General features: G+C 35.9%; 1 protein-coding gene across 1 annotated transcript; it reads left to right on the forward strand.

The window, feature by feature from the left end:
* Positions 1-1905: 1905 nt before the first annotated feature.
* On the forward strand, positions 1906-11796 carry LOC110449384 (probable nuclear hormone receptor HR38). Its single transcript, XM_021496236.1, has 9 exons — positions 1906-1929; positions 4579-4760; positions 6581-7404; positions 8332-8515; positions 8845-8974; positions 9261-9421; positions 9793-9995; positions 10175-10353; positions 10708-11796. Exons 2-9 carry the CDS (start codon positions 4740-4742, stop codon positions 10965-10967), a joined length of 1962 nt encoding a protein of 653 aa, XP_021351911.1. The 5' UTR covers positions 1906-1929; positions 4579-4739; the 3' UTR covers positions 10968-11796.
* Positions 11797-24160: the final 12364 nt, after the last annotated feature.

Here is a 24160-nt window from a genome sequence, read left to right on the forward strand (position 1 = left end):
AATCGTTCAGCCCATTCAAAACGGGAATCACCCCCATGGACACCAGCCATCTTTAGATATCAGGTTTATAAGTGACGGTGTGCCAGGAAAAATAATTCAGATCAGAATTGATAATATTCAATGTTATCGTCAAGATCTTAATTGATATTTAGCAATTATATACAATAAACCTGACCAATTTCGATACCTTCATTTCCATATTAACGTTAAAGACTTGTCTAAATATATGAATAATTATATATACGGGCTCTAAATTTCTGTTGGACGTTTTATGCATAAATGATAGCTTATCAAACATTACTGTTGTTCATTTCACGAAATGCATGTTTATGACGTTCTAGCTACATATTAAGAATTCAACATGATACTTCACCAAAATAGTTTTTGATACAAAAGACACTAACTTAAACATTTCATCGTTCTATATAGTATTATACCATTTTTAATTTTGTTTTTTAAAGATTTTATTACAAAATGCTGTACCTCAAATGTACCTTATTTCATAACTAACTTTATAAATACCCAAATAAATTGAAGAAAGAATAAAAACAAAAACTGCTAACCGACGCAAAATAAATTATTACTGGTATTTTTCAAAATATATATGTTACTTTATTTAATAAGTACGCATTATATAGCTTGTTGAACTGAAGGTTTTTGGAAGCCTATGTCCTGTAAGTTATTTGGGAATTTCCGAGATTTCTATCATCTTTTGATGTCGATTTCAACCTTTTGATTTGTAGTTTTTTGTTAAAGCAATGGTTTATATTTTTGTTTTACCCTGAACCTTACACTTTGGGCCTGGCGTATGTCCATCTGTGCTCGTCACCTCTGATATTTAGTGGTCCCATCCGAGCTGCTTACTCCCGTTCGTCAATATGGTTGTCACTCGTCTTGCTCAATCCCATGACACCGTCAAATGCCAGCTTATTGTAATAGAAAAGTGGTTAATTAGATACCCAATACCTAAACGTATTGCAATATCAAAACAAAACAAAATGTATTATAATGTTGACGCTGAAGGCGATGGTGATAAATTGATTTACGACGAAAGTGATTTCACATTATTAATATGTTTCAAATCAACACGCACAATAAGGCTGGGTATGATCGAATGATAGAAAATACAAAAATAAAGAACAAAACATTAGTGTCAACACCTCTGAAAGGAGAAAAATTGAGGGTATAAGTATGTCAGATTAAAAAACGGAATACTATTCTCTTAAAACCTATATTAGGGATGCAAAAGGAAGATTTTCTGTATATATAATGTAGTTAAGGACCTGTAAAGGTCCATTCCATCAAACATTTTGAAAGAACCAATCGCAAACCTTCTCTGCATAAAGACATAACAATTTACTAATTGTACATTAGAATTTAGACTTTATAAGTTGCATTGCTTGAAATTGCGGAATAAAATACCAACCCCTCCCATTTTAAAACAAAAACAGGTATTCCGTCGTCCTTCAGTTTATTTTGATAAAAAAATGTGAAAAAATGTCATGTCTCAATGTTTTTAATATAATATTATGTAGGTGATTCTGCATTGTTAATTGTTACAAACTATAAGTTGATATACAACAAAAATTATTTTCTCGTACAACCTACGTTTCCATGCCTTAGTTACACGTTGGATACCTATATAATCGTTATTCTATTTTTGTTTAAAATCGCTTCTCTTTCATCGTGACATTGATTTGTGATGATATATTAAGAACAGATACGCAGTGTGGGTCTCTATCAACTGACGTCGTAAGATTAACACTGATTAGCAACTCGAATGTGTTCAGCCAGTAATATCATCGATAGCTAATTAATGCTAGTTCCGTATCGCCATTGGCTCCTGACAAATATGATATGTTATATAGCACCACAGTCATGTAATCTCAAACTAGTAACGGGTACTGTCAGCATCGCCGCGACACACTGGTGAGTAGTAAAATGTGTTTTTATAAATACTTGTGCAATTATCCTAAATACATCCGCATGATAACTTTGCATACATCATAAGCTTCTATAATTAATACATTTGAAATACTTTCGGAAACATTAATTGGGATGTGTTCGTCTTTAAGGAATCGTTATTGCACATTTCTTTTGTGTTTCCTTATTGTCTATATAGGTGAAAGATTGTGACAATGTCTTTTATAATTGTATTCACATGGGCATTTCATTTGTGTTCTTAAATAACAATTTGTGGATAATTTTAAGTAGAAATCTCACGATGAATATATCCTACCATGTAACAATAGCATTGCAGTGTTTTGAATAATTGTCTATCCAACGAGACAAGTTTCTTTCGAACTTGAGCAGTTTGTGATGATATAAGTACCCATTTGGACATACCGTGACACAATCCAAATCTTATATGTCATATATACCTACAGTTAAATCTTAACTTAGGGACTGCTCAAGTAGTGACTGGATAGAGATATATAACCAAACAGTGTATCTTAATAGCGTATTGAAATGTGAACTTACACGGCTCTGCAGAGATAACAAACAAAACGGGTGTCGCAATAGATAAGATTCCTCCTTATGGATGGTCTTTTGAACAGATTCGGCTCATTTTCTACATGCATATAAAGGATAATTGCTACCTTTAGGTTAAGTTGTAAAAATAATGTTCGAGAAATATGAAACACTATAAGGAAAATCTTCCCCAAGCTTAATATGAATATCATTTACATTAAAGATTGAGCGTGATTTTCGCGTGGGTATATGTATTGCAGTCGGTGCAATATCTACTAACATTTAGACATTCTTCGTTTCCAAATCAACTTTCCGTGTCATGTATTTGTGGGAACAAAAAATGTGAGAGTGATATCAATCTTACCTTTTAAGATTGATAGTCTTTGGGAAGTAATAAATAAAGTCGTTTAATTATCTCCCTATGAGCGAGATATTCCAAGAAGTTCGAATAACGATTAGTCGCCGTTTAGTTTAAATATCATTTCAGCTTTCAATTAAATATCAGATTCAGTTTAACGAGTTCAGTATACCAAATCGGTTGAAAACTGGTGTTTTGATTTGAAAATATTGCTATTGCCCATGACGTGTTCAATTTAATATAATATGTTGGTATATCCTCTCGATATTATTTAATGTTGTGCCCCAGTAGACATTTAGAATTGATTTTGAATTATTTCCTGTTCGACTGCAAATTGAACCTTTGAATGACAATTGTGAGGTTCATTTGTCTTGTTTTACCATGCGCTGTATCCAAAAAGAACATTGGTTTCTCTGGTGGTCAGATCTGAATTGTGTTTGAATATTGAAAGTGTGATTCCGTGCTCAGTGTTACACATCCATCAGAAAATTGGTCAAAGTCTTTTAAACCCTTATTCAATTGATTAAAACATTATTTGACTGTCTATCTAAAAGCAGTTACTGAATTCAATCTCCAATGGCAAAAATTAGATTTGTTCCGATCAGGTTCTGGTATTGTAAATGCTTATTTTTATATTATTACATTTTTTGGATGACTAATATAAAATTGGTTTAAAATTACCCTGTTTGCACAAGAGATAGTTGAGTATGGTGACCCAATAAGTATTAATGTTAGTTAAATGATGAACCAATATACATTATTTTCTTTATTTCCTTATATATTACAAGGCTAATCTCATTTTTAAAAGTAGTACACTATTATTTGAAGCACGAAAAAGGTCTTCAATCTTATTTTAAAACGTGTATTTGATAACGCTATGTAAACCTGCCATCTTTGTTAATTTAATTATTGCTATCATTTCAACACACTCCTAATATCATCTTGTATTGATATAAACCATCTGTACTACGCATGCCCAGCGCGCGTTCGCTTCCTTGTTAGATAATTACCGAACAATTCGTCACCAGACTAGTTTTCTGTGTTATCTATAAAAACATTTCGTCTTGCAGCTTCGTGGTCTTTAAAAGAATCCCCGGTATTAATAACAACAGTACAGATGAGGAGTTTGCCAAAACCACATTTTATGTTGCAAAAAAAGTATTCATTCTGACAGCGCAGCGACGCACCGTCCCGAAGCGTTACAATGGGTGAGGGACACGTAACGACACACTTGTATTAGCTGATCTTTGATCGGCACGCTTTATTAGAAGATATGAATAAATTATATTCATTATCATCACTTCAAGAAAAATATAGCAACATATTTTCTGTTATTTTTTTAGACGATATAACCACAAGTCGTAAGGCGATAACAAAACAGCTACGGTAGTTAAAAAAATGGCGAAGTTGCGGGATATCTGACAGACAGTGAACACTAATTTTGTCCCGACGTTTAATTTTTTGTGGTTTTTAATATCAGACCCATCTCGTGCTGCAATCAATTTCATGCGCTTGAATAAAACTAATTACGTCTGACAATCTACAATAATGTATTCAGGTCGTTATCTGTGATTACATTTCTTTAGATTTTATCAGTTCAGGACCAGTACCAAACATGTTAAAGACTGTCTAACATCATTGACAGAATCACAAAAAGATGTTTTTCCTGGTGATAATATAGATCAGGTTCGATTAATCAGTCAAGTGATATGTTATTTTAAAAGGTCTTCTTACTTTTATCATTTCAGGATTACCTTCAGAAGAATCGCGTGATAGTGCTTCGACACGTCTCGATAGGTTCCGACCCATTGTAGCCACTGTGTCATCCTCTGTCGTCATACCTCACTCTCCACGCTCGCAAGGGGGCGCAACTCCTCCACTTCCGGGCCGCAGCAGCATCGACAGCTCAATGCTTTTACTACAACCGCAGGTAAGTTTTTCCATTATTTCATTTTCGTAAGTTTGTGTTGTGAAATATTGTTAGTTTCAATGACTAACAACTTACTGCTGAAAAACGCTGAACGTTCATGAACCTTATTTAATCAAGATATGTAGAAAAAAACGTACTTTACATACATTTATAAACATTTACATCAACTTCATCGTGATCTAGCTGCTTTAATATGTTACATTACAAAATAAATTTCTTATAACTGACAAGAAGATTTAAACCGATATTTTTCATTTAAGGAACGAATAACAAAAAGAATATAGAGAAAAATTATCTAGCGATTAAATTCCGCCGTATTAATATTAAACAATTTGAAATACGGCACTCGGTAGCGATGATATGGTGTGAACCATCTGGTTTGTGGTGTTGACATTTTAGATTGCACGTGCTCTATATGTGTGGAGTCCGATAATTGTCATAATAGCCGGAGATAAAACGGGAAAATTGGGTATTATTAGTGTACGGTCCAGCAAGTGCCGGCACGTGAATGTTATTGGTTAATTGACGTCTCGTACATATGCCATCTCTCCGCTGACACATTATGTTTGGGCACAGGGCGCTCTCCCAAGAGGAACCATTCATTAAATGTTTCAGACATCCACGTCTCTGTCACGTGACGTCGCTATGACGATCGTTTCGGATCGTTTAATGTGTATGGTATCGTCAAATAGCGGGTGTATGCTCCTGAGATACACAGCAGGCAGCGATTGCCACTCATCTGATTATATTAATGATGTCTGTGATACCTCAATGTATTAATATTCTTAATACTACATTTTTATTACGCTTCAAATTCGAAGAATCATAGTCTTTCACCTATTCTATGACCGTTTGTATTTTCCCCTTGACGAATCTTTAAATTCCCTGCGCCTTTTAGATTTGTTTAAGCTTAATGTATTTTCAGTATTTTAATTGTATCATATAGTTGTCCCGTTTAAAGGGAAGAAACTCTAATAACGGTGAACTTAACGTTTTTCACACTTTTTCAGTTTGTTTTGTTCCGTTAATGTAATTGCCCGTTAAATGCCTGTGAACGGCTCTATGTGTGCTAAGTATTTGTGCAACGATAGTGCAGTTCATAATGGGCCGTTTTAGTGTGCGGCGATATAAAAGCTCGCTGTACCAGGCTGGTGGCTTATACTGGTATAAATGTGTGCACGTGTTCAACTTAAAATGATTCAATAGCTTTTGGTTGATCTGATGGGTTTTATCTGTGATTTTAACTACGAACAATTCGTACAAGTAATCGTAGCGTTTCTCGACATATCTTGATTAAAATTAAATTTATCTTTATTCACACCAGAAATTTTGCAATGAACTATTCCAACCAAATTTGTCATTATGGGTGAATTAATCTGTTTTGTTTAATACCCGTTTAACATATTATTAGTGGTTCACTTATATTCCATGTGTCTGCATCGACACAGTTCATATTATATATCATTTGAATACAAATTCGGCATGTATAATCTAGACATGTATTCGAATTTCCACGTCGGACTCATAGTAATAATGATTGAAATAATCCAGGCTATAAACAATAGACATATTTATAACTTCATTAGATAAATGTATTGCATCTTCTGTCTATTCTGGTTTCTACTGTGCAATTAGTATCTTAGCCTGGATTGCGATTCATGCAGTGATAAGACTATTTAAACACATTCGAAGCAAGAAAAATTATCTTCGGTTTGCTAGTCTCATTTTAAGATGAAAAGATTATCGATCAGTATTTCTATATGCTAAGGGTGTATAATATATGTTACAAACAAAGATTTCATCGTGTTACTTCATTGTAGGCCTCCTACAGCACGGCTTCATCCGGGTTTTCAAGTGACCTCGGGTCAACCTACACGACATGTAGCACACAGCCCGCCATGTCTGCCGAGATTGGAATATTCCCGACGTCGAGCTTTCCTATGGCCGACTACTCTTCGGAAGCGGGATTCTCCCTCGCTGAAAGTGGGGTCGACACGGGGTTTCACGGGGGCTTCGACACGCAGCCGCAGAGTTTCGCAACAACGAGTCATAGCCAAAGTTACCCCGAGTCTTATAGCTACGAGGGTACCTTTATGTTCGAAAAAGACAGTGGAATCGGAAAACAATTCAATGTGTTTACAGATTCTACACCGGCAACAAGTACAGTAGACACCCAACCTCCGCAACAGATACAGAAATACACGGAGCCAATTATGACTTACGAGGGAAGTTTTCAGACTTTCCCTGCACCGGATTGTGGTTTTTTCCAACAGCGTCTTAGCAGCGAAACACAAAAACCTTTCCAAAGACATTGCAATTATACCCCACCCCACGACCTTTATTTATCTCCTCAATCAACGGGGTTCACAGACATGGACCAAAAACAGCCTACCTTCTCCTCGCCCCAGACATTCAGTGAAAACTCAGGTTTATATGCTCGTGAAAGTGGTGGTTTCCAAGGGTACAACCCAAACTTTTACGGGAACAGGACATTACCTCATTCTGAAAGTTGTTATAACATTAGTGAAAGGCCACCTGTCGGTGGGCCAGCCTATCAGGGGGAGATAAACGTACATTCTGGACGTCCCCAATTTGCACGTCGACCCGCCTTGACCATCGCGATGCCATCAAGGGCCTCGGATAGGTAAGATAATAGATAATAATGTAATCTTGCTTGTAACAAGCATTTTCGTTGGCTTACAGATTTATGTTGGTAGCCCATAACGTAAAAAATGACACCGCCGTTGGTAACGTCGCTTTTGATTGGCTGATACAGCGGCGTAATAATTTCTGAGAGAAATGAGTCCATCAATAAAAGTGGATTTCCACAGGGATTGTGTATAGTAGATTAAATTATAAGAATTAACTTGAATAAATTTTTATGTTATGGAGCAATAACACAAAACCGCTTCGCGGTTTATTTACAGTACACTCCGTTTTTTTGTGAAATATACTCAAGTTAATCGTTAAATAAATACACAACAAAGTAAACAATTATGTCATCATTTATCATAAAGCACCTTTGTAAATGGCCAAGTATTATTTTGTTTTGTTATATACACAAACTGTTATACATTGTATTGATACCATAACAGAAACGTTTGATTTGTAACATTGTACTACCACAATGCAACAACGCAATGATGACGCAAATTAACTCCCAAACCAAAACTGGTGATTCTTCCAGCCAATTATTCAGTTTATGAGAGTGTACATGTTTTGGATATGTATATAACATGTATACTAAACCTGTTCAAATTCCACCTGACTTTAACGGAGCTTGACAAAGCTCATTTTCTAAACATTAAATAATTGCAAAAGTTCATTATGTGCCAAATTTACATAAACACGTGAAAATAACATCAATTTCTTTACATGTGGTTTATGAAGTTTCACTGCCACTCACATTACCTAGCTATACATACAAACATCACTGACCCGTTTTCATAAATCTGAAATGACACAGAAACCTTAAATGACAACCAAAAAAACTCGTTAATGATTTTCTTTGATACAAACTATCGTTAAGTTTATTTCCGCTATAAATAATCTTTCGTATCCTTGGTTACAGTGGAGAACTACAGAAGTACCATATACAGTCACCAACAACGCCCTCCACGCCCAGCTCTACTCGCTCGTCCCCCGGAAGGGAACAACCCCAAAAGGAGGCTTTAATGTGTGCTGTTTGCGGAGATAATGCAGTTTGCCAACATTATGGCGTAAGGACTTGTGAAGGCTGCAAGGGATTCTTCAAGGTAAACATCCATGATATCATCACATAAAGTTAAAAAAAGTAGGGCATACAATATATGTGAAGGTCTCTTAAATTACTACAATTTCGGAATTTCAAAAAAAATACATCAGTTGATTAATAGGTTAAGTCTTACAAAATATGAGTTATGGTTTATAAATTGATGATATAAAATTCCGTTAGTCTAAGAAAATGTATTAAAACTAGAGCTTATATTATTTTTTATGTAGTCATAAAAGACAGTGTGGTAATACTGTAAAATTAACTATTACTTTGACAAAAAAAGCTAAAAATTATCTTCATTTTATCTACTTATATATTTATTGTTTTCAGAGGACAGTTCAAAAGAATGCTAAATACGTTTGTCTTGCGGATAAGAGTTGTCCTGTGGACAAGCGCCGGAGAAACAGATGCCAGTTCTGCCGATTTCAGAAGTGTCTAACGGTCGGCATGGTCAAAGAAGGTGAAGATTTAATATAAATGTTTGATATCAGTCAATAATGAAACTGTATGATGAAACAAATAGGTTTTTTTTTTATTGCGCATGATCACCATTTGTAAATTGACATAAATAAAAACTTTAAATGACTGTCTCTTATTATGTCGAGCTAGGAAAACATAAATTTGGAAGCACACACACCTTTGTTTTGCACTTATTGAATATGTTTGATATACTTTGTGAATACGGTGTGAATACGGTGTGAATCCAGAGCTATTACCTTAATACAATATTCTGTTTCGCTTTGCAGTTGTACGAACCGATAATTTAAAAGGTCGACGCGGAAGGTTACCGTCAAAGCCAAAGAGTCCACAAGAATCTCCCCCCTCACCACCAGTCAGCCTCATCACTTCCTTAGTCCGAGCGCATGTAGACACAAGTCCCGATATTCCCAACCTGGATTACTCACGAGTAAGTTTTCTGAGCATTAACTGAAAATGATTGAGAAAAGTACATTATATGCAATTTCGTTCAGTCGTAAAGCACGATATTGTTTATTCTTTGTTCCCCATATAATTCGATTAGAACAAATTCATTAAATGTTCCTTTATTTTAAAAACCTTATTTCTGTTCTTTTGAGTTTTGTGCGCAACATCATAGCTACCAAAGCAAATCACAACATAACAATTAAAATATGTCTAACAGTTTAAGTAATGATACTTTTAAGTACTGCGATAAATACACATCAACATAACTACATACAATTCTGCTGCTGAAGCACGCCAGTTTGTTCTTGAGGTGAGGTTTTTTGTTGCTAATGAATCGCCCTTGTTTGCTTTCAGTTCAAAGTGCCTTCTCCCGAGGACAGTCCCCGAACCACCGATGATTGTATACGCCTCTTTTATGACATACTTCTCTCGTGCATTGACGTCATCAGAACATGGGCAGAACGTATACCCGGTTTCGGTGATCTTTCCAAAGAAGATCAGGAACTTCTTTTCCAATCTGCTTCACTCGAACTCTTTGTATTACGTATAGCATACAGGTAATTTTTACCCACTTATATAACAAGATTTGATACAGAGACTAATTGAAATGATCATTGTTGTGTTGATGCGTCCAATTTGCTATCAAATATTTGATGAAACACGAGTTTCATAAAGTTTGCATCTATTGTATTTTCTAACGTTATCTAATCAATGTTTTCTCACTTTTTTACTTCAGAGTACAACCCGCCGATGACAAGATCATATTTGAGAACGGCCTGGTGTTACACAGATTACAATGCTCTGATATGTTCGGAGACTGGATAGATTCTATCATCGACTTCGGTCTCTCCTTACACCGGAACACGTTTGACATTTCATCACTCGCATGCATGTCTGCACTAGCATTGGTTACCTGTAAGTATAACATAAACATTGGAATTCTTAGCCAGAAATCTTAGCACTTATTCTCCGATGTGACTTCGATAAGATTTTGTATTTTGATAATGCCAATTTCGATAATCGAAAACATTTCAGGAAATTGAATAAGTAGTAAATGTAAATATTTTCTCAACCCTCTTCATTATGCTTCAGAAATTAGGAAAACAAATCCTAACTTTTAAAACTTTTAGGTCGTTGATATGTCTTAACAAATCGGGCCTGTTTCTTTTTTAAATAAGACAACTCTTGACCGTAGAAATGTAAATCGAATCGCTTCAACATGTATTCTGATATTATTCCAAAATTAGTATTTTCCCTTTATGTTTGTAGTACGCCATGGGCTTCAGGACCCACAAAAAATGGAGGAACTGCAAATGAAGATCATCGACTGTCTTCGAGATCACTGCACCTATAACAGTGAAGCTCAGAGGAAACCCCATTTCTTCTCACTCATCCTCGGCAAGGTGGCGGAACTCCGTTCTCTTAGTAGAGAAGGACTCCAACGGATGTTTCATTTCAAACTGGACAAAGTGTTTCAAGCACCTGCGCAGATTGAATCTCTGTACTTGTCGGGTTCGCTCCCTTTCTAGACGTTTTCTTATCACCCTGTCTCATCTCGTGATCATATTTCATGACTATTAACTAGATTATTTTTGTACTACCAGTCTATCCATGTGTTGTAAACACACCATTGTCTCACATAAACCATGACGTAGAACACAGAGGCATATGACGTAGTTATTAGGATTGTGTGTGAGTAAATTATTACTCTAAAGTTGAACGGAAATGCATTATCATCTTCAATAAATGGTATTTTTAAAATGTCCGTTAATTATATCTTATGATTTATTAAATAAGAAATAAGTATAATTTAATTTGCAGGAACGCACCTAATGATCTGATTTCTACGTCAATATGCCTTAACATAATAGTTGCTATGGTTACGTCCTCACTACTTGAACCACGTGCACATAGTTTGTCTCCGTCTCTCATGTTAAGTTATGGACGAATGTCACATCATTCCTTTTGATGTTGTTGAAGTCAAAATATTTTCAAACATTTTCATATTTTTGTTGGATATTTTTTGGCATAAATATATATATATATATATATATACTAATTCAACTGTTGTGCATTTCAAGCATAGGTTGTTTATTGCAACCAAAATAGATTAAATGATATGAATGGTTTGTATATTATAGTTTTAGATATATTTCTGCAGTTTTTACCGCAAAATGTGTTCTGAAATCATTTGAATGAAAACGTTGTTTGTTGTATATAATAATTATTCCATAAACTTGAGATTATCCTTTTGTTTATACCTATAAAATTAATTCTAGTGCATAATAGGATTTTGACTCAAGGAACAACAACTTTTACATTGATAGATGATAATCTTAGGAGTCATCGATTATAAAAGCAAAATAGCAAAGCAAACTTTTACGAAAGGTTGCTGGTTTGTTAATGACGTAGGTATACTTTTTTAGTTACAAAGTGAATTTCAAAATTAGCGAGGATATAATTTTGCTTATTAAGATAATAATTTGATTATTACAAATCATGTGATTAAAATGCAATTTTATCAATTTTCCTTTACAAAATTAGCATTATTGTATATTCGAGAAATGCTTTAAGTTATCAACTTGAAAATACCTACAAACCTATACAAAATACATCTTTCCACTTTAAACCAGCATTCTTATATGAATTGTCAAAGTTGATGTATTTAAGACTCATAGGGAAAGTCCTCATTTGTTCATTTGTTTATGAACATTGTTCAAGGGAGGTTGGTTTACATGGTTGTACATTAAATGGATGTCCAGCTCCATACAATTAATCAATTTGCAAATGTAATGCCGAGGCCTCCTCTCAATATACATTACTTTAACGTGAATAATCTTCTTCTCGAAAGAGTTCCACACGAGAGATCTTGTTACTTTTTATTCGAACTTTGTTATTTGATTTATAATGATGCATATGAGAAAGAAAATAAATGCCATTCCGACATTATTTATGACAAAACAAAACAAATTCTAGAAAAGAAAAAAAAAATGTAAAAGGAAGTATTTATATTATTTATACTATTTAACTTCGTGGAACATATATCCTTATTTGTTTATCAGGAATTTGTCTAGAACAATTTTAACTTAATTTACTATCTCGCAGCATATTTCCTAGTCAAGAAAAATGGAGGTATTTAAAGATCCATGTACCACTGCCAAAACTGTAACAAAGTGTAGGAAACGTTTTTTCCGACATGGCTTTAAATTTGTTAAATCATTTCTCAAAAGAAAGTCATACCTAACTGGAATCTGATGAAAAAAATGAAGATGAAACAAACAAAATATGATCAATAATAATGTTCTGAATTAAAAAAATAAAATAGCGGGTCTAGACCAGAAATCGAACGATAGACTTCAGATTATTATACTATCGTTGGGTTTTTTTCGTTTTTCTTGAGAATGTATTAAGCATTCATTGGTCCAGCCATAGGGCTTCAGGGTTTGGGGCCCCCGAGGTTCCTCACAATGCATATAGTTGTTTTAAGTAATATCAGAACAATTAACACTATATGAAATCAATTAAAAAGAACATACAAGCAGAAATCGAACCATAGACCTCAGAGTATTATACTATCGTTCTAACCGACTGACCTACCTAGTCAACGGCAGTGTCCAGGGCTAACTCTGCTACAGTTATATCCAAACACGCATTAAGGGGAGGTTAGGGATCCTTAAGATGCAAAAATAATATCTAAAGAATGCTTATTAGCAAACTAGATGTACAGGAGAAAGAACCCAAAGCAGAAATTTGAACGTGTATTGATACCCGCAGTGTTCAGTCCTTCTAGGTATTCGATATAACCGGTGAAGTTCAAGTATTATGTTTAAGAAGTGGTTTGTAATATTTTATAAAATTTGTAAAAGACAAAACGAAAGTAAGTGATTGTCTTTATTGTGTGTCACGCCGGTGAAAGATTTTGATGTCGTGAGAACAGTGCGAATGTGTGTGATGTATTGACCCAAATAGTGCTAACGTCGAAATATGTTGATTACAGTTTATTTTGACGTTTTGATAAAAAAAAAAAAAAAACGATTTGTATCACTGTGCCTGCCTGCGTCTATCCCCTCAATGACAAAGACACTCTTTATTGCTTTTTAGTGCTTGGAATGTTATACTGAAAGTTACTGATTTAGTAATGGTATTTTCTATTTTACTTACTACAATGGTTTATTAATGATAGTTGAGTATGGTCCAATGATATTGGTAGTATATGTGTTGTACTTTACAACAGCATAAAATTATTATCTTCTAGACATTAATTACTATATAATTTTAAATAGCACTTTTCCTTGCTACAGTAATATTCATCTTTTTTTCTTAAAGGAATTCAATTTTTGGAAAACCTGCAAAATGATGTCTATGTGAATAGAAAAATAACTTTATAAACTAACAAAATATTTCAAGAAAAATTTGGAAAACAAATAATAATTATAAAGTATCAAATATTACAAATCTAAAGCAGGAAACCATAAAAGAAAGCACGTCTTCAAAATGTCATCAATTACATAACCATAAGTGCTATTTCTCACATATGTTATATATTTACGGTGCATAAAGGATCAATTTGAATTTTCTAAACAAATTTAATGTTATTACCAATGGTTTTTGTAAAAACGTAAAGAGATATATTTCAAGGAATCGTAACTTATTGTCATCCCTTTGTGTCATGTAGATTAAAATGCCTTCCTCGATTCTTGTAGCAAAACAATCCAGAACAAACTGTAATGTCAAATTGATCATCACTTACAAATCAGATGCATTCCATGATTGTATATGTTGTTATATAAGAAAGGTGAAAGAATACTGCTTTTTCCAGTAAACTGAAACAGCTGACACAAAACGTATCATCCTTGTCTTTCTGCTCATTGCCAAATATTTTACATCAAAATGGCAATGCAACATTTCCATATGTAATTTCATGTAAAAGAACTATTTTTATTTATGATCCTTTCGGAGTAGTTTAAGAACAATAAGCCAAACTATGGACATAAGTCAAATAAAAGTCAAACAAGTTATACATGATACATGTATATATATATCTTTATTTTGATATTTTCCGTTAGTTTCATTTTGATGATTTCAAATGTTCCAACACTTGTAACGCCTGTGATAGCTGTATTGTTTCTAAAACGTTGATTGGTTAGATTGTTATGACGTAGTGCCATCATGTGTCAGGTTTTTATCAGAGGTCAATTTCCGAAATCCTGTACATACTTGTTGATGAACTGTTGTTTTTGTTGTGTGCGTATCCATGGTAACTATTATTTCGCACTTTTTGATAGTACAGTGCACGTGTTTTTCCACTTTGTTAGATGTTCCCAGCGGTTTAAGCCAAGCTTAAACAGTGTCATGTGACCACTTGTGTCGTCCGCTCATCAGATTTTAATATGAAATAAAGTGTAAAAAATGAATATACCATGCTACGAGTTTTATATTTGGTTTTCTTTAATAATCTGGTAACTTATATATATATATCTACATTGTAGTTAAAACATTCAAATATCTATCTTTTTGACATATTTGTTGTAAAATAGTCAATACGAATAGAAAATGGCACACAGGGGCACAAAGTAGAAATCAGTGAGTTGTTTTCAACAGTAGAGGCGAAGAAACCGGTCATTTGCACTCTCTTTGCTTGCATGTAGACGTTTTCGAAATCTCGCAAAATAAGTTTTCAATTCCTGTTTGTGTTCAAAACAAACTAAGCATTTATAATTCATACCAAACTGATGAATCGTCTACCGAATGTATTGATTTATGTTTTAAATAATCACTAGAAATACCAACAAGAAAGAATCTTTCTAAAGATTTACGAAATTATTGCAGAAAGCCTGCAAAAAAAACACGTTTAAAGAACCTGGACCTTTTAAAAATAAACCTGGGCCTATGTAATACTGTATAATATGAAATGTTCGCTGTGTATCAATACTCGTGGTTTTCCTGGTTCCTTTTGAGCCACGAAAATAACTACAACATTTGAAGGATCCAAGAGAGTTTGTACCACAAAAGGATATAAATGGCTTCAAACCAAAACGAAAGTATCCACGAACATTTCGTGTTGTCACCCTTCTAATTTGTAACACTCTTGCTGATTGGATAAATTGCCGGGGTATATATTTCTATAGATCCCGCTATGCCGGGGTCTATAAAAACCATGCGAGGGGAGATAACTCAAACGAGAATCTCTCTTCACAACGATGGCGTCCGACATACTCAAGAGTTCTGGGTTTGACAATCACTCAGAGGATAAACAACCTACAAGCAATCTAAAACGACAGCAAATTCAACAAAACAGACAATGAGGGCGCCGCTAGGGTGCTAATTACAAAGTGTATTGTCCGCTATGGGCTATTTTTGAAGCAGTCAAGTACAACTCAAACTCACAAAGTGACTTAAAAGTTTGCAAAAACAAAGTAATAAAAGATTGTCAGGGTGACACATTCGTTTAATATCGAACCGAGCCGAAGGCGAGGGGTCTATAAAGACAAAAGGGGTCTATGAGCCCATTGAAAGATAACTAATAGTGTACAGAAGATAACCTAAGTCTATATTTTAATTTAAACCCTGGAGAACATTGACATTTTTTTGTACACATTATGTAAATAACACACAATCAGAACCTGGGCCTATGTTTTAATTTAAACCCTGGATAACATTGACATTTTTTTGTACACATTATGTACATAACACACAATCAGAACCTGGGCCTATGTTTTAATGTAAACCCGTACATAATCTGGAGCTATATTCTAATGTAAGCAAATAGAAAACATCAGACTACATTGTAATGTTAACACAAAGAGAACATGTGACTACATTGTAATGTTAACACAAAGAGAACATGTGACTACATTGTAATGTTAACACAAAGAGAACATGTGACTATATTATAATGTTAACACAAAGAGAACATGTGACTATATTATAATGTAAACACAAAGATAACCTCGGACTATATTTTAATGTAAACACAAAAATAACCTCGGACTATATTTTAATGTAAACACAAAGATAACCTCGGACTATATTTTAATGTAAACATATCGAGAACATGGATCTATATTCTAATGTAAACACAAAGAAAACCTCGGAGTTTATTTCAATGTAAACCCGCACATAACCTGGGACTATATTTCAATGTTAACACATAGAGAACCTGGGACTATATGTTAATGTAAACACAAAGAGAACTTGTGACTACATTTTAATGTAAACCTGTACATAACCTAGGACTATATTTTAATGGAAACACATAGAAAGGATTGGACTGTGATTTAATGTAAACGCATAGAGAACCTGAGACTATATTTTAATGTAAATACATAAAGAACCTGCGACAATGTCTGGGGTCATCGACGGGAATGATGTTCATTACACCAGCTGGGAATATAACCTCATAGAGGACAGGGAGAGAGGTCTGCTTAGCCTCCTTCATTACGACAATGCTTTGCAGAACAGGGCTAAAGTAGTCTAATAAACACCACTTCATCCATTCCCCTCCGCCACAACAAGCACACCATGTGTGGCACTTTTCGCAGGACGGCACCCATCACTCGCTGGATCGAACGCGTAATACTAGCTGACCCGCACTCCCTCAGTTGACTGCGGCGAATGATATTGCCACCATTCAACCTCCATGGTCAAACAGCAATGGCGATAGAACCTTGGAGATGTCATACGGTCCCCTCCAAGGGATGAAGAGCTTAGGTCCGCGCCCCAATAGTGTTGAGGACTCTATACACAGAACTACCTCTCTAAGACTCCATGAGTCCTACCGAACACTTAGATCGCAATCCCGCCATGCCTGACCCGTGAAGACATCATGCATCTGCGAGTCGATATATGCACCAACCCCACAAGGTTCTGTAACAGATTCAGTCCGACTATGGTGCAGCGTCCATACAGCTTCAACCACGAACGTTGTTGCTGGACAGTCACGCCTGTCGACCATTATCTACCAACTATCCACAACGAGTGAACTCATATAAGCACTGCAAGAAACATAATACTTCATGCAAAACCCGAAGGAGAAAAATCTAACTCTATGTAGCCAAGGTCTCCGTCTTCCTCGCATCCATTCCCATTCATCACGAGTTCTGATATCAAACCGACCCGGACGGCTGATCGCTGTATATATTTCCCTCTGCATCGAATTCCAATGGAGCTCTCTCCAACAGTTTGTGTCATTGACAAGCCGCTCGGAATCACTGGCCCTCACTCCATGTGGTTCTTTCGACTGAATTATTTCCAGATCCATATCTCCCTAGAGAGGTACCACTGAAAGTGCAAAGGAAATTCAGCAACCCCATCTGTCCGCTCTGTCTTTCTTGTCGACTGATCATACTGTATGTGTCTCCTCTCGTCGATGATCCAGCAGTTGGTCGGGACGGCCTATTGCCTCGGCTCCTGGTGGCTTACGGAAAAGTGAAGCCGATGTAGGAACGTTGGTCCCTTTAGGGTCATTGTGTTTTGAACAAACCACGAGACGCCCCCAGAGATGAAGCTACCACGATATCGTATGGGAGTGGAGTTAAGAGACCCAGTCCGATTCAGTGGAACTGCCTTCAGAGGATAATCTGTTTAACTTCGGATCTTCGGAAGCTTGTCTTCCGTCGATCAATTCCTTCTTTGAACGTATCTTGATGTATTTTCCTTGTCATAGCTAGAAGTATTTTGAATAAGATTCATCTGTCTGGTATGAATAATAAAGGCTAAGTTTGTTTTGAACACAAACAGGAATTGAAAACATATTTTGCGAGCTTTCGAAAACGTCTGTTTCCTTTGACAAGTAAAAAGTGCAAATGACCGGTGTCCGACTCTAAACCGCTGGAAACAACGCACTAAGTCACAGTGTGTTGTATCAGTAAAGTCAGCTGTCAAAAATCAAAATGACATTTCGCCCAATTGCATTCTAATACTGCAGTCAGTGAGGGGGACGGGACACATGTTTACCCATTCCGTCCCTTAGTGGATGTTAAATTAACTAGATAAATATGTTTTGCCTCTTTATTTTAATTATCTACACATACAATGCGAATGCTTTTAAAAATGAAAATGTGTATCTGATTTTATTTCCGCTACTCACATGTTTGTTTTAAAAAAAAAATCAACAAAAATCACCATGGCCCTAAATGACTACAGCCGTCGATGTGCCGTTAAACACAAACAAACAAACAAACAAAACAAGCTTCTGACACAAATAGCTGGATATCTAATTTACAGCAACATTGAATTAGATATAAATGGCTTCAAACCAAAACGAAAGTATCCACGAACATTTCGTGTTGTCACCCTTCTAATTTGTAACACTCTTGCTGATTGGATAAACTGCCGGGGTATATATTTCTATAGATCCCGCTATGCCGGGGTCTATAAAAACCATGCGAGGGGAGATAACTCAAACGAGAATCTCTCTTCACAAAGATGGCGTCCGACATACTCAAGAGTTCTGGGTTTGACAATCACTCAGAGGATAAACAACCTACAAGCAATCTAAAACGACAGCAAATTCAACAAAACAGACAATGAGGGCGCCGCTAGGGTGCTAATTACAAAGTGTATTGTCCGCTATGGGCTATTTTTGAAGCAGTCAAGTACAACTCAAACTCACAAAGTGACTTAAAAGTTTGCAAAAACAAAGTAATAAAAGATTGTCAGGGTGACACATTCGTTTAATATCGAACCGAGCCGAAGGCGAGGGGTCTATAAAGACAAAAGGGGTCTATGAGCCCATTGAAAGATAACTAATAGTGTACAGAAGATAACCTAAGTCTATATTTTAATTTAAACCCTGGAGAACATTGACATTTTTTTGTACACATTATGTAAATAACACACAATCAGAACCTGGGCCTATGTTTTAATTTAAACCCTGGATAACATTGACATTTTTTTGTACACATTATGTACATAACACACAATCAGAACCTGGGCCTATGTTTTAATGTAAACCCGTACATAATCTGGAGCTATATTCTAATGTAAGCAAATAGAAAACATCAGACTACATTGTAATGTTAACACAAAGAGAACATGTGACTACATTGTAATGTTAACACAAAGAGAACATGTGACTACATTGTAATGTTAACACAAAGAGAACATGTGACTATATTATAATGTTAACACAAAGAGAACATGTGACTATATTATAATGTAAACACAAAGATAACCTCGGACTATATTTTAATGTAAACACAAAAATAACCTCGGACTATATTTTAATGTAAACACAAAGATAACCTCGGACTATATTTTAATGTAAACATATCGAGAACATGGATCTATATTCTAATGTAAACACAAAGAAAACCTCGGAGTTTATTTCAATGTAAACCCGCACATAACCTGGGACTATATTTCAATGTTAACACATAGAGAACCTGGGACTATATGTTAATGTAAACACAAAGAGAACTTGTGACTACATTTTAATGTAAACCTGTACATAACCTAGGACTATATTTTAATGGAAACACATAGAAAGGATTGGACTGTGATTTAATGTAAACGCATAGAGAACCTGAGACTATATTTTAATGTAAATACATAAAGAACCTGCGACAATGTCTGGGGTCATCGACGGGAATGATGTTCATTACACCAGCTGGGAATATAACCTCATAGAGGACAGGGAGAGAGGTCTGCTTAGCCTCCTTCATTACGACAATGCTTTGCAGAACAGGGCTAAAGTAGTCTAATAAACACCACTTCATCCATTCCCCTCCGCCACAACAAGCACACCATGTGTGGCACTTTTCGCAGGACGGCACCCATCACTCGCTGGATCGAACGCGTAATACTAGCTGACCCGCACTCCCTCAGTTGACTGCGGCGAATGATATTGCCACCATTCAACCTCCATGGTCAAACAGCAATGGCGATAGAACCTTGGAGATGTCATACGGTCCCCTCCAAGGGATGAAGAGCTTAGGTCCGCGCCCCAATAGTGTTGAGGACTCTATACACAGAACTACCTCTCTAAGACTCCATGAGTCCTACCGAACACTTAGATCGCAATCCCGCCATGCCTGACCCGTGAAGACATCATGCATCTGCGAGTCGATATATGCACCAACCCCACAAGGTTCTGTAACAGATTCAGTCCGACTATGGTGCAGCGTCCATACAGCTTCAACCACGAACGTTGTTGCTGGACAGTCACGCCTGTCGACCATTATCTACCAACTATCCACAACGAGTGAACTCATATAAGCACTGCAAGAAACATAATACTTCATGCAAAACCCGAAGGAGAAAAATCTAACTCTATGTAGCCAAGGTCTCCGTCTTCCTCGCATCCATTCCCATTCATCACGAGTTCTGATATCAAACCGACCCGGACGGCTGATTGCTGTATATATTTCCCTCTGCATCGAATTCCGATGGAGCTCTCTCCAACAGTTTGTGTCATTGACAAGCCGCTCGGAATCACTGGCCCTCACTCCATGTGGTACTTTCGACTCAATTATTTCCAGATCCATATCTCCCTAGAGAGGTACCACTGAAAGGGCAAAGGAAATTCAGCAACCCCATCTGTCCGCTCTGTCTTTCTTGTCGACGGATCATACTGTATGTGTCTCCTCTCGTCGGTGATCCAGCAGTTGGTCGGGACGGCCTATTGCCTCGGCTCCTGGTGGCTTACGGAAAAGTGAAGCCGATGTAGGAACGTTGGTCCCTTTAGGGTCATTGTGTTTTGACCAAACCACGAGACGCCCCCAGAGATGAAGCTACCACGATATCGTATGGGAGTGGAGTTAAGAGACCCAGTCCGATTCAGTGGAACGGCCTTCAGAGGATAATCTGTTTAACTTTGGATCTTCGGAAGCTTGTCTTCCGTCGATCAATTCCTTCTTTGAACGTATCTTGATGTATTTTCCTTGTCATAGCTAGAAGTATTTTGAATAAGATTCATCTGTCTGGTATGAATAATAAAGGCTAAGTTTGTTTTGAACACAAACAGGAATTGAAAACATATTTTGCGAGCTTTCGAAAACGTCTGTTTCCTTTGACAAGTAAAAAGTGCAAATGACCGGTGTCCGACTCTAAACCGCTGGAAACAACGCACTAAGCCACAGTGTGTTGTATCACTAAAGTCAGCTGTCAAAAATCAAAATGACATTTCGCCCAATTGCATTCTAATACTGCAGTCAGTGAGGGGGACGGGACACATGTTTACCCATTCCGTCCCTTAGTGGATGTTAAATTATAAAGATAAATATGTTTTGCCTCTTTATTTTAATTATCTACACATACAATGCGAATGCTTTTAAAAATGAAAATGTGTATCTGATTTTATTTCCGCTACTCACATGTTTGTTTTAAAAAAAAAATCAACAAAAATCACCATGGCCCTAAATGACTACAGCCGTCGATGTGCCGTTAAACACAAACAAACAAACAAACAAAACAAGCTTCTGACACAAATAGCTGGATATCTAATTTACAGCAACATTGAATTAGATATGACTTAGCATTCACGTCATCGAATCTATAAACGGGATATTCTATCATCACATTCATAGTAACTAGATTAACGAACCATGGAAAGATGTGCGGCAGAAAACCAATACATAGAGAGCCTGAAAGTCACCACTTTAATCTAAAGCTATTTTTTCGTTATTATGATGCTGCTAGGGTATAGTTGATCATTTTGATACCCAGTATGTACTTCCTTACTAGAATCTGTGATGTCAGTACTGGGTTCTTTGTCAAAACTGGAATCCATTGCTTTTAATGAAGTGACCAATTTTTATTTTTTGTATTTGCCATTTATCTACCTGCATGTAAATCATTGCCACATTCATCAATTATTGTTCTTGTAGTAATATTTACACCATACTTACTCAGTTACTGATTCCTATACGTGACTTAAAATAGGTGTGTTCCAACTTATGATGTTTTAATAGATCATATTATATCTAGCTTTTCAGTTTGATATCGTACTTGTATTTGATGGAATACCTCACCTAATGTGAAACTGAGACATACCCACATCACACGCCGGAACCTTCGTAAAGTATACCTGGAAGCTTGTCGCCTATTCATTTGTTTTCTGACAACCTTGATGACATTTTCATTTTTGTCACAGTGTCACAGTGTCACAGGTAAACCGTAGTGAAAATTCAAAGTACAACATGAGCTGTATCTGTATCGGAACCAGTTAAGAACCAATAAGAATAGGTGCAAGATACGAAATATTCTTCAGCCACAGTGTGGTTGGCAATATGAATTGCCCAAAAGAATGTTATAAAGCTGGGTGGCTATATCTCAGAACACCTTACATCTGAAGGTGACTATGTAATTTGTTTGAATTGCAACTCAACAAACTTATTACGTGGTCAGATTTGTTCCACATGTAAATATCAAACAAAATACAATGTCTGGATCAAATAAGACAGTAAAGAAACTGATGATCTTGTAAAAAGATTATTATTATCAGTGTCTAGCTGGTAAAAGAACAGTGGGCAAGTGTGTACATTCAACAAGTGTATCATATTATTTGGGTTAAAGATTTTCCAAATTCCAATTTTTTAGTAAGCAATTGAATTGTCGTTCGAATTGTCTCCTTTTGCATAAACTAAACTCCCCATGAAAAACAGATCTGCTGTTTATCTTTGTATTATTATTATTGTATATTTGTCTTAATGTATATTATTCTAAGTATTAGAAGTTTCAAAAATAAATAAGTTTAAACTACGGTTGACCATATTCACAACACGTTCTGTCGTCTGACGTATCGACGATATCAATCTGACAATATTTCGATGTCACATATATACGGGTCCGCACAGTGATCAAGATAGCGGCGATGTAAGGAATTAATCCGGATGTCTCCAACATTAGAAAGTATCAAAGAGGTTTAGAGTTAAGTAAATGCACTTCCCGTCATAATAAACACCGCTTTCTCAAACCGGGTGTTAACCCCGGCCTTTCCGTTCTCCAGAATCATCATCCTTCACCTTCATCGTAAACTGTTGTAAACTTTCTCTATGTAGAATCGTCTACGTTAAATTAAATCTCATTCGCAAATTAAACAACTGTTTCTTTGAACAATGTTTTTCTCAACATTGTAGCCCAAGCCGTCTGAAGCGGCCGTGGTAAATGTTCACGTGAATTAGGTTCGAGATCCCCGAAATGACATTGCGATGTTAGTTTTATTACTACACTAAATTTGTTAATGAATTAAAAAAAACGTTTTCCTTCCCATTCATAGTGCTCTAGAATTATAGGGACTAAATATACGCTTCGCTACGGCAGTCCATGTGGTGTTTAAGTAACGTGACGTCATCAATTGTGAATGGCGCAAAAAATGTCTTCGTTTGATTAAGCCCTTCTCATTTTGGCTTTAAAACCTGTCAAAATGGAAGTTTTGTGAGTTATGTGATAAAAAGTACCTTAAATTTGTTTTTATTTCATATGAGATTTTATGAAACGAGTCTTAGGAGTTTTTATTTTTGCGACCCTTGGCGAGTCATTCGACTGGAATGACATTTTTGTTAGCTAGAGGTTCATCGACAGCTGCCGCTAAAATGTATGGTCGTACAGTTAAGGATTTTCTTATTAATAACGCCAAGAAAACATTGTCTCTGGTCAATGTTTCTACTTGAATTGTTCATAAGGAGTATCAAATTGTACTATTATAAATAAGTATGTGACAAGATTATATAAACAACTGTATTCACCAAATTAAAGGGCAATTAGAATATCCATGATGTAT

This window comes from Mizuhopecten yessoensis, unplaced genomic scaffold (assembly GCF_002113885.1).
Source record: "Mizuhopecten yessoensis strain PY_sf001 unplaced genomic scaffold, ASM211388v2 scaffold4599, whole genome shotgun sequence".
Taxonomy (NCBI): Eukaryota; Metazoa; Mollusca; class Bivalvia; order Pectinida; family Pectinidae; genus Mizuhopecten; species Mizuhopecten yessoensis.